The sequence below is a fragment of the Callithrix jacchus genome, chromosome 2 (assembly GCF_049354715.1).
Source record: "Callithrix jacchus isolate 240 chromosome 2, calJac240_pri, whole genome shotgun sequence".
Lineage (NCBI taxonomy): Eukaryota > Metazoa > Chordata > Mammalia > Primates > Cebidae > Callithrix > Callithrix jacchus.
The window spans coordinates 168,359,689-168,372,250 of NC_133503.1; the positions used below are offsets into that span (position 1 = coordinate 168,359,689).

A 12,562-nucleotide genomic window follows, 5' to 3' on the forward strand; every position below is an offset into this window, starting at 1 on the left:
TGCTCTGTGATTCCATTTCTGTGGACTTCTATAAAAACTAAAACAATAGGAGCAGAAAACAGATCAGGGGGTTGCCTGAGAATAAACAGGGAATTGACTACAAAGGAGCATAAGATAACTTTTTAGTGATGGAAATGTTATTACAGGCAGTATAGATGTGTTTACTTTTATTGAACTATACACTTTAAAAAGGGTGAATTATATTGTAGGTAAATTATGTCTCAAACTGATTTAGAAACAAAAAATTCAGCCAGGCGCGGTGGCCCAAGCCTGTAATCCCAGCACTTTGGGAGGTCAAGGCGGGTGGATCATGAGGTCAACAGATCGAGACCATCCTGGTCAACATGGTGAAACCCCGTCTCTACTCAAAATACAAAAAATTAGCTGGGCATGGTGGCGCGCGCCTGTAATCCCAGCTACTCAGGAGGCTGAGGCAGGAGAATTGCCTGAACCCAGGAGGCGGAGATGAGATTGCGCCATTGCACTCCAGCCTGGGTAACAAGAGTGAAACTCCGTCTCAAAAAAAAAAAAAGAAACAAAAAATTCAATAGATGTTTAAATTTAGGAGCAAATTTGTGAACTGGAAATGATGAATCTGAGCTATATGAGTGTGTAATATATATAAAGAAATAAATTTATACATAATAAGGACATAGATTTTAAAAATATGAAAGAGAAGTTGAGCTTTGTAGAACACACAAAACAGGCACAACATATATTTAATTGGAATTCCAGTATCTCCACTTCAAATGCTAGATAATGGCTGCCTAAATTGAATATAGCAAAAATGTTAATATCAAGTATGAGAAGTCAGTACATGAGTTTTTGGCATATTATATTTTATACTTTTCTGTATTCTGTAATTTATTTATTGCATTTTAGGTTTTGGGGTACATGTGCAGAACATGCAAGATAGTTGCATAGGTACATATGCGGCAGTGTGATTTGCTCCCTTCCTCCCCTTCACCCACATCTGGCATTTCTTCCCATGCTATCCCTTCCCAACTCCCCTCTCCCCCGCTGTCCCTCCCCTATTCCCCCCAACAGACTCCAGTGTGTAGTGCTACCCTCCCTGTGTCCATGTGTTCTCATTGTTCATCACCCGCCTATGAGTGAGAACATGCGGTATTTCATTTTCTGTTCTTGTGTTAGTTTGCTGAGAATGAAGTTTTCCAGATTCATCTATGTCCCTACAAACGACATGAACTCATCATTTCTGATTGCTGCATAATATTCCATGGTGTATATGTGCCACATTTTCCCAGTCCAGTCGATCATTGATGGGCATTTGCATTGGTTTCAGGTCTTTGCTATTGTAAACAGTGCTGCAATGAACATTCGTGTGCATGTGTCCTTATAGTAGAACGATTTATAGTCCTTCAGATATATACCCAGTAATGGGATTGCTGGGTTAAATGGAATTTCTATTTCTAGGTCCTTGAGGAATTGCCATCTTGTCTTCCACAATGGTTGAACTAATTTACACTCCCACCAGCAGTGTCCACATCCTCTCCAGCATCTGCCGTCTCCAGATTTTTTAATGATCCCCATTCTAACTGGCGTGAGATGGTATCTCAATGTAGTTTTGATTTGCATTTCTCTGATGACCAGTGATGATGAGCATTTTTTCATATGTTTATTGGCCTCGTATGTCTTCTTTTGTAAAGTGTCTGTTCATATCCTTTGCCCATTTTTGAATGGGCTTGTTTTTTTCTTGTAAATCTGTTTTAGTTCTTTGTAAATTCTGGATATCAGCCCTTTGTCAGATGGGTAAACTGCAAAAATTTTTTCCCATTCTGTTGGTTGCCAATTCACTCTAAGGACTGTTTCTTTTGTTGTGCAGAAGCTGTGGAGTTTGATTAGGTCCCGTTTGTCTCTTTTGGCTTTTGTTGCCAATGCTTTGGTGTTTTGTTCATGAAGTCCTTGCCTACTCCTATATCCTGAATGGTTTTGCCTAGATTTTCTTCTAGGGTTTTTATAGTGCCAGGTCTTATGTTTAAGTCTTTAATCCATCTGGAGTTAATTTTAGTGTAAGGTGTCAGGAAGGGTCCATTTTCTGCTTTCTGCACATGGCTAGCCAGTTTTCCCAACACCATTTATTGAACAGGGAATCCATTCCCCATTGCTTTTTTTTGTCAGGTTTATCTAAGATTCTATGGTTATAGATACGTTGTGTTGCCTTTGATGCCTCAGTTCTGTTCCATTGGTCTGTATCTCTGTTTTGGTACCAGTACTATGCTGTCTTGATTACGGTAGCCTTGTAGTATAGTTTGAAGTCTGATAGTGTGATGCCTCCTGCTGTGTTCTTTTTGCTTAGAATTGACTTGGCTATGTGGGCTCTCTTTTGGTTACATATGAAGTTTAAGGTGTTTTTTTCCAGTTTTGTGAAGAAAGTCATTGGTAGCTTGATGGGGATAGCATTGAATGTGTAAATTACTTTGGGCAGTATGGCCATTTTTCATGTTATTGATTCTTCCTAACCGTGAATATGGGATGTTTCTTCATCTGTTGGTGTCCTCTCTTATTTCGTTGAGCAGTGGTTTGTAGTTCTCCTTGAAGAGGTCCTTTACGTTCCTTGTTAGTTGTATTCCTAGGTATTTTATTCTCTTTGTAGCAATTGTGAATGGCAGTTCATTCTTCATTTGGCTCTCTTTAAGTCTGTTATTGGTGTATAGGAATGCTTGTGATTTTTGCACATTGGTTTTGTATCCTGAGACTTTGCTGAAATTGCTTATCAGTTTCAGGAGTTTTTGGGCTGAGACGATGGGTCTTCTAGATATACTATCATGTTGTCTGCAAATAGAGACAGTTTGACTTCCTCCTTTCCTATTTGAATACCCTTTCTTTCTTTTTCTTGCCTGAGTGCTCTGGCTAGAACTTCCAGTACTGTATTGAATAGGAGTGGTGAGAGAGGGCATCCTTGTCTAGTGCCAGATTTCAAAGGGAATGCTTCGAGATTTTGCCCATTCAGTATGATATTGGCTATTGGTTTGTCGTAAATAGCTTTTATTATTTTGAGATACGTTCCATCAATACCGAGTTTCTTGAGGGTTTTTAGCATAAAGGGCTGTTGAATTTTGTCAGAGGCCTTCTCTGCATCAATTGAGACAATCACATGGTTTTTGTTTTTGGTTCTGTTTATGTGGTCAATTACATTTATAGACTTGCGTATGTTGAAACAGTCTTGCATCCCTGGGATGAATCCTACTTGATCATGGTGGATGAACTTTCTGATGTGCTGTTGCAATCGGCTTGCCATTATTTTATTGAAGATTTTTACATCTATGTTCATCATAGATATTGGCCTGAAGTTTTCTTTTCTTGTTGAGTCTCTGTCAGGTTTTGGTATGAGGATGATGTTGGTCTTATAAAATGATTTGGGAAGGATTCCCTCTTTTTGGATTATTTGGAATAGTTTCAGAAGGAACGGTAACAGTTCGTCTTTGTGTGTCTGGTAGAATTCGGCTGTGAACCCATCTGGATCTGGGCTATTTTTGTGTGGTAGGCTCTTAATTGCTGCCTCAACTTCAGATCTTGTTACTGGTCTATTCATAGTTTCAGCTTCCTCCTGGTTTAGGCTTGGGAGGACACAAGTGTCCAGGAATTTATCTGTTTCTTCTAGGTTTACTAGGTTATGTGCATAGAGTTGTTTGTAATATTCTCTGATGATGGTTTGAATATCTGTGGAATCTGTGGTGATTTCTTCTTTGTGGTTTTTTATTGCATCTATTTGGTTATTCTCTCTTTTCTTTTTTATTAATATGGCTAGTGGTCTGTCTATTTTGTTGATCTTTTCAAAAAACCAGCTCTTGGATTTATTGATTTTTTGAAGGGTTTTTCGTGTCTCTATCTCCTTTAGTTCTGCTCTGATCTTATTTCTTGTCTTCTGCTAGGTTTTGAGTTTTTTTGATTTTGCTCCTCTAGCTCTTTCAATTTTGATGATAGGGTGTCAATTTCGTATCTCTCCTTTCTTCTTATGTGGGCACTTATTGCTATATATTTTTTCCTAGAGACTGCTTTAAATGTGTCCCAGAGATTCTGGTATGTTGTGCCTTCATTCTCGTTGGTTTCGAAGAACTTCTTTATTTCTGCCTTCATTTCATTGTTTATCCAGTCAACATTGAAGAGCCAGTTGTTCAGTTTCCATGAAGCTGTGTGGTTCTGTGTTAGTTTCTGAATTCTGAGTTCTAACTTGATTGCACTGTGGTCTGAGAGACTGTTTGTTATGATTTCAGTTGTTTAGCATTTGCTGAGGAGTGCTTTACTTCCAATTATGTGGTCAATTTTAGAGTAGGTGTGATGTGGTGCTGAGAAGAATGTATATTCTATAGATTTGGGGTAGAGAGTTCTGTAAATGTCTATGAGGTTTGCTTGTTCCATGTCTGAGTTCAAGTCCTGGATATCCTTGTAAATTTTCTGTCTGGTTGATCTGTCTAATATTGACAGCGGAGTGTTAAAGTCTTCCACTATTATTGTGTGGGAGTTTAAGTCTCTTTGTAAGTCATTAAGAATTTGCCTTATATATATGGGTGCTCTTGTATTGGGTCCATATATATTTAGGATCATTAGCTCTTCTTGTTGTATCAATCCTTTTACCACCATTATTTAATGTCCTTCTTTGTCTCTTTTGATCTTTGTTGTTTTAAAGTCTGTTTTATCAGAGACGAGAATTGCAACTCCTGCTTTTTTTTGCTCTCCATTTGCTTGGTAAATCTTTCTCCATTCCTTTATTTTTAGGCTTTGTGTATCCTTGCATGTGAGATGGGTTTCCTGGATACAGCACACCGATGGGTTTCAGCGTTTCATCCAATTTGTCAATCTTTGTCTTTTGATTGGTGCATTTAGCCCATTTACATTTAGGGTTAATATTATTCTGTGTGAATTTGATACTGCCATTCTGATTCTAGCTTCCTTTTTTGCTCATTAGTTGATGCAGATTCTTCATTTTGTTGATGCTCTTTAGCATTTGGTGTGTTTTTGGAGTGGCTGGTACTGGTTGTTCCTTTCTATGTGTGGTGCCTCTTTCAGGACCTCTTGTAAAGCAGGCCTGGTGGTGACGAAATCTCAGTACTTGCTTGTTCGCGAAGGATTTTATTTTTCCTTCACTTATGAAGCTCGGTTTGGCTGGATATGAAATTCTGGGTTGAAAGTTCATTTCTTTAACGATGTTGAATATTGTTTCCCACTCTCTTCTGGCTTGTGGGGTTTCTGCCGAGAGATATGCTGTGAGTCTGATGGGCTTCCCTTTGTGGGTAACCCGACCTTTCTCCCTGGCTGCCCGTAACATTTCCTCCTTCATTCAACCCTGGTGAATCTGACGATTATGTGTTTTGGGGTTGTTCTTCTTGAGGAATATCTTTGTGGTGTTCTCTGTATTTCCTGGACTTGAATATTGGCCTGCCTTGCTAGGTTGGGGAAGTTTTCCTGGATAATATGCTGAAGAGTATTTTCCAGCTTCGATTCAATCTCTTCGTCACATTCAGATACACCTATCAAACATAGATTAGGTCTCTTCACATAGTCCCCCATTTGTTGGAGACTTTGTTCATTCCTTTTGCACTTTTTTTCCTAATCTTGCCTTCTCGTTTTATTTCGTTGAGTTGATCTTCGACCTTTGATATCCTTTCTTCTTCTTGGTGAATTCGGCTGTTGAAACTCTTGCATGCTTCACGAAGTTGTCGTGTTTTGTTTTTCAGCTCCATCAATTCACTCATATTCCTCTCTAAGTTGTCCATCCTTGTTATCATTTCATCAAATATTTTTTCAAGGTTCTTAGTTACTTTGCATTGAGTTAAAATATGTTTTTTTAGCTCACGGAAGTTTCTCATTACCCACCTTCTAAAGTCTGATTCCGTCATTTCATCATACTCATTCTCCGTCCAGCTTTGTTCTCTTGCTGGTGAGGAGTTGTGATCCCTTGTAGGAGGAGAGGTATTTTGGTTTTGGGTGTTTTCCTCCCTTTTTCGCTGGTTTCTTCCCATCTTTGTGGATTTATCCACCTGTCGTCTGTGTAGTTGCTGATTTTCAGATTAGATCTTTGAGTGCACGTTCAGATTGTTGATGATAAAGTTATTTCTGTTTTTTAGTTTTTCTTCTAACAGTCTGGCCCCTCTGCTTTAGGACTGCTGAGGTCCACTCCAGGCCCTGCTTGCCTGGGGGGGTCCCCTGCAGCAGCTGCAGAACAGTAAGGGTTGCTACCAGTTTTTATTCTGCTATCTTTGTCCCAGAATGTTGCCCACCAAATGTCAGTCTGATCAGTCCTTTGTGAGGTGACTCTTTGGAAATACGGCGGTTGGGGAGCTGCTTAAGGAGACAGTCTGTTCTTTATAGGAGCTCAAGTGCTGAGTTGTGAGCTTTGTTGTACATTCAGTGCTGCTAGGCAGGTACATTTAAGTCTGCTGCAGCAGAACTCATAACCTCCCTCTTTTTTCCTCCAGGTGCTCTGTCCAGGGGAGTTAGGGCTTTGATTATTAGTATCCATTGTGTTGGTGCCTTTTTGTCTTTTTTTTTTCCTTTTCTTTTCTTTTTTTTTTTAAGGGCTGTCCTGCCTAGCAAGGAGGCAGCCTAGTTACTGCCTGCAGAGGTTTTGCTGAAGCTTTGCAGAGGCTTTGTGGGTTCCGCCATGCCGCTGGCTCCAGCCTGCTGCTGTGTGTATTTTCCTGCAGTCCTTTTTGTATGGGTGTGGTTAGCACTGCCTTGGCAATGTTGGCCTGCCTCTGTAATGGTGGACTCTCTTTGTTAAGGCAGGTTGCCTCGACAATAGCGGGTTGCCTCAGCAACGGCAGACTGCGTCAGCAACGTCAGACTACCTTTATAGGGGTGGAGTGCCTTCGTAATGGCAGATGCCTCTCCCCCACAGAGGTGGGCCATCCCGGTTTTAGCTGTGCTTTCCGTGAAACTCTCAAGTCTGAGCATTTCCAATTGCTGTTTTTTTTTTTGGTCTGTTTTTGAGGGCGTGGACCCACTGACCCTGATCACCTGGTTCCCTGCCTCAGAGCTTTTTTTTTTTTTTTTTTTTTTACGTTGAACGGTTGACTCTCTCCCAGGTGTTCCAGTCGCCTGCTGAAAGGGCTCCAGGATCTGTGTGATTTCCCATGCGGTGACCCACTGCACTGGCCGAAACAGTGTCGCTGCTTGGGAATCTCCTGGCCTGGCTTTATGTTTCAGTCCTATTTAATCAAGTGAATGGGCTAATCTGCCTTCCCAGATCTTCACTTGCCAGTTTAACAGGGCAACCAGACCAGTGCATTTTTTACAGAGAGCCGCTGCACTGCGGCACCGGCCAAAACAGCCGTGCCGGCCAGAACAGCTGCGCTGGTGACCCGTGGGGCTCCTTCACCTGGGAATCTCCTGGTCTGTGGGCAATAAAGATTCATCTTGAAATGCAGCGTCCACACACCCTCTTAGCTTTCACTGGTAGCTGCAATCCTGAGCTGCTCCTACAGTGCCATCTTGAATCACCCCCCTGTATTCTGTATTTTAATAGTATCCTTAAAATATTTCATAGTAGAAAAATCCCTGAGTTTCCAGTTCTACCACTGCATCTCATTGCATTTTGTATTCTGGGACATACCCACATATATATAGATATTTGCATAGTTGAAGCCATATTATATATATGACTATTTTGTGTTTTCCTGTTTCCCTCATAAGTCATTTTTATTAACTTATTATTATAAAAGTATTATCATGTACTATTAAGAAAAGTTGAAATGGCCAGGTGCAGTGGCTCACACCTGTAATCCCAGCACTTTGGGAGGCTGAGGTGGGTGGATCACCTCAGATCAGGAGTTTGAGACCCGCCTGGCTAACATGGTGGTACCCCATCTCGACCAAAAATACAAAAATTAGCCTAGCATGGTAGTATGGGCCTGTAATCTCAGCTACTCAGGAGGCTAAGGTGGGAGAATTGTGCAAACCTGGGAGGAGGAGGTTGCAGTGAGCTGACATCCTGCCACTGCACTCTAGCCTGGGCGATAGAGTTAGGCTCTGTCTGAAACAAAAAAAAAAAGGGGAAAAAGTTATTCTGTCACTGCCTTCACATAATTTTGTATATTATTTTGGTTTCTTTCCTGATATTCTTTTAACCATTAATATTTTTTCAATTATGTTTGACCCAGAATTGCATTCTAAGAATAATTTTATTGTATAGTTGTTTTTGCAATATCTTGTATAAAAATATCTCATGTTCTTATCTATAATTTTTTTTTTTTTAGACGGAGTCTTGCTCTGTCACCCACCCTGGAGTGTAATGGCATGGTCTCAGCTCACTACAACCTCCACATTCCAAGTTCAAGCAGTTCTCTTGCCTCAGCCTCCCAAGTAGCTGGCATTACAGGTGCTTGCCACCATGCCTGGCTAATTTTTGTGTTTTTAGTAGAGATGGGGTTTCATCATGTTGGCCAGGCTGGTCTCGAACTCCTGTCCTTGTGATCTGCCCACTTCGGCTTCCCAAAGTGTTGGGATTACAGGTGTGAACCACTGTGCCTGGCCCTTATCTGTAATAAAGTGACAGGATAGTTCATAATTTCTGTCTGTAAGTTTGTATCTTTTGCATGTCTACCAGTATGTTCATTCTTGACAATGAATGTTTTTAGATTTGAAATTTTATCCTACAAAATGGGTAAGAAGTTTAATACAAGCTTTAACTATTTTGCCAAATGTGTTTGATAGATCCCATTGAAGAGGAAGATGCAAATCTACTATTTGGTTCAATACAAGAAGTACTGAAAGCATCAGTTATGGCTGATGCAGATATTCTTTCGGAGACATTTCAACTTCTGATAGACTCTGCCAAGGACTTCAGTAAGAGACTGTGGGGCTTAGTGCCTGTTGGCTTGTATCTTCCAGCTCCTCCATTGTACTGTCCCCAGCCAGCTATTCTTAGTGAGGTAAGCTTATAGCATTAAGTTTTTAATTAATTTAAAGTTGATTTTGTTGAGTTTTTAAAATAATCAACTGATAATCATTATGTTGAAAATTCAAGCTCTAAAGACAAACTTTTAGATCCCAGCTTTGGTGTTCACGAATGGTATAATCTTGGGGAATGTATTAAACTACTGTTTAAGTTTCCTTATGTGTAAAATGCAGATTTTAATAGTACCTGTAATGGCATTTTTGTGAGGCTCAAGATATCCTGTAAAAGCTTCTAGCTCAGGACCTGGGACATACAGTAATTATTTAATAAATGTTAAAATTATTTTAACAATATAGCACAATTAATCTTAATATCCAGATTTTTAAAATTTGGGCATTTGTTTAGGGTAACAAATGAAATAATGAGTATCAGAATTAGAAGCCATACATTATTTCAGTCTCTTATTTATCTCTTTGTCTTTGCCTTTTCTGAAAGGCTTGGCTGGTGTAGTGGCTAACACCTGTAATCCCAGAACTTGGGAGGCCAATGTGGGAAGATTGCTTGAATCAAGGAGTTTGAGACCAGCCTGGGAAACATGGTGAAATCTTGTCTCTCTAAAAGATAAAAAATTAGCCAGGCATCGTGGCAGGTGCCTGTAGTTTCAGCTACTTGGTAGGCTGAGGTGGATAGGTTGCTTGAGTCCAGGAGGCATTGGTTGCAGTGAGCCGAGATTGCACCACTGCACTCCAGCCTGGGTGACAGAGCAAAACCCTGTCTCAAAAAAGAAAAGAAAGGCTTATTTTTATTTGACTTTGGTTTAAAAGGTTATTTTTTTCCTGCACTATTCAATTGATAGTTCTATATTATAAATACTATATTCCTCTCAGAAACCTTTTCCTTGCTCTTATTAAAAAATCATAACATTATAATTAGCTGGTTCTGAGATTTATAGTGTTATAAATTATTGACATTTGTATTTTTAAGTATTTGATTAACATTTTGAAGTGGTTCTGGGTATTTTTTTTTTTTTTACCTCCTGTTTTAATATTGGCAACTTCTACTTGTATCTAGTTTTTTATTTCTCATTTGTTCTCTTTAGTTATATTTCAATAGTCTAAAACATTTTACTTGTTGATATTACAAATGGAAGGAATAAAACGTTCATGGTATTTCTCAATAATTCATCATTTCTCTTGCATCTCAGTCTTTAATAATGTTAGAAATTTGAAATGACATTTAAAATTTTTTGGATAGCCTATGCTGATAATAGTTTGCATAGTTTGTGTGGTTACTATCTTTATCAGTGCTTCATTTTATTCTTTTATATTAAAGTAATTCTCCGTGGTAAGATTTCTTCTAAATGTCACTGTATATCAGTTAGAACCCCTTGTGTTGCAAGTAATAGAATACCTGGTCAAAATGGTTTAAACAATAAAGGCATTTATTAGCTCACATAATGAAGAAGTCCAGTGGTAGGGCAGGCTTCTGATTTAGTTATGTTATCAAAGACTTGGGCTCTTTCACTCTAGTTTTTTTTTGAGGTTTCACCTGAAGTCTAGCTCCTCTTGTGGGAGCAGGATGGCTGTTAAGGAAAGGTTCTAAGGATGCCTTCTCCACGTCCACAGCCACAGTGATTGAGACAAAGAAAAGCGGCAAAATTATTTCTGTCCCAGCATTCCAAGCAAGAAGATTGAGATTCACTCTTACTGAGACTGGCTTAATGTCACATGCCTGTTATTTTAAACAGTCACTCTTGCTGGGCTTAACACAAGGTACTGCTTGGCCTCTGAACAGAACCTTCCTTGAGGTGGGATGAGCTTTTTCTCAATCATATTAGCCATGTAGGAGATTGGCAGATATCCAAATAAAAACTGAGTACTGTTAAGAAGTGGTCAAGGAAGAAGGATGTTGGGGAAGCAGATATTTACAATACTCACATTATCTCATTATCTGGGAAAATAATCTTTAGCTACTGGTTTGAGTAGCATTTATTCAACAAACATTTATTGGGTCCTACTATGTATAGGACTTGAGTGTGTACACTGTGGTCATATGAAGACAAATGACAAGTCCCTTTCTTCCTCTTGGGAGCTCTGAGTACAGTGGGATACAGGTGTAAATTGATACGGAATAAGTTGGTGAAAGCTGCAATAGAAATGTGAAAGTGCTGTTGTAGCACAGAGGGATGGGCTTCACAGATGAAGCAATATTGAAATATAAGGAGGATTCTTCCCAGTAGAGAAAGAGAAAAGGCGTTCTCCTTAAAAGAATAACATTCCACCAATGGAGTCTGGAGTGGCAGGCTTTAACTGTTCTAGGGTAAGACTGGGAACTAGGGTCAGCTTATCCCTTTACATTGAGGGGAGAGAAACTTTTTCTCGATACTAGAAATAGCTGTAATTGAAATCTCAGAGCCTGTGCCTTAGAATTTTTCCTTTATGTATCTCCAGGAACATTCTAGTTTGAGAAGCAGTGAGCATCATCAGCCTATCTAGGGTTTTTTTTTTAGACAGGGTGTCTGTCACTCTGTGGCCCAGGTTTGAGTGCAGTGATCCGATCATGGCTCACTGCAGCCTCCAACTCCTGAGCTCAAGCAGTTCTGCTTTGGCCTCCCAAAGTGCTGGGATTACAGGCATGAGCCAGTGTGCCCAGCCTCATTAGTTTATCATTATTTTCACTTCGACATTCTAAATTTCCTTATTACTACCCACTAAAATGGATTGTTTTATTTTACTTAGGAAGATGGTGATGATCTTCTTTTAAAAGCCGAAAAAGATAATCGCCAAAAGGTATCTGGAATCCTTCAGCGTGTTCTCCTGCTTTTCCGGGCGGCTCAGTGCTCTTATCCTGTAGCACAATGGTATATCTTGCAGTTGAGGTGGGCAAGAAAAGTCATGCATAAGGTATGGAAATGTCTTAGTCATTTACGTGCTGTGATAACTGAAATATACTAATACTTATATTATTATTTTTATAATTGTGACTTTTTTCAAGGAGTCTTGCCCTATTAATCTGTAAATTTCAGGTTTATTCATAATAAGCAAACTAAACAGACCAGATTCTTCCCTTTGAAAGTTAAGGACTCTGAACTCGGTCTCTAGGTTAGTTCCACCCTGTCTGGCAAAAGACAGTATAATCTATAGTTCGTTAATTCTAGGGAATTATAGTTACTTTCCCCCAACTCCCCTATCATTGAAGATTGAAACTCAGGACTTTCTCCCATTTCTCCTTGAGGTGTTGTCTGTGTTCTGTGGGGGGCTTCTGTGGGTTCAGAGAATGGAAAGTTACAGTTCATTCTCATTTGTTTTCATTTAGTAGTCTCCACTAGTCAGTGTCTCTGCCATGCTGTTTACTGAGATGTGCAATTCAGTTTATTCCCAGGTGTTCATCCCTTTCTATACTGACTTCAGCTGAGCTTCATTCTTATTAGAGCTCCAGCCAGATAGGACACCTGGTATGTCTCTTTATCCAGCTGTAAGTCCTTTGTAGGCCTCCTATGTGTCTGTCTGCTGTCTCTGTCTCCCCCCCTTTCCCCCCCCATCTCCCTTTCTTTCTCTCCCTCTCTTTCTCCCCCTTTCCCCCTCTCTCTCCCTCTCTCTCTCCCTCTCTCTCCGTCTCTCTCCCTCCCTCCTTCCCTCCTCTCTCTCTCTCTTCTCTCTCGTATGGAAATAAATTTCATCATCTCCAATTTTTTTTTTTTTTTTG

General features: G+C 39.8%; 1 protein-coding gene across 50 annotated transcripts in view; it reads left to right on the forward strand.

Moving 5' to 3' along the window:
* The window catches only part of CPLANE1 (ciliogenesis and planar polarity effector complex subunit 1), a 169,407-nt gene that overhangs the window by 49,926 nt on the left and 106,919 nt on the right, over positions 1 to 12,562 (forward strand). For all 50 annotated transcript variants that reach the window (XR_013532334.1, XR_013532335.1, XM_078365594.1 and 47 more), the window contains 2 exons: positions 8,674 to 8,891; positions 11,596 to 11,760. Coding sequence is in view for 48 of the 50 variants with exons in the window: in XM_078365594.1 (XP_078221720.1) it covers positions 8,674 to 8,891; positions 11,596 to 11,760 (383 nt within the window). In the remaining 2 variants the exon portion in view is untranslated. The remainder of the gene's footprint in view (positions 1 to 8,673; positions 8,892 to 11,595; positions 11,761 to 12,562) is intronic.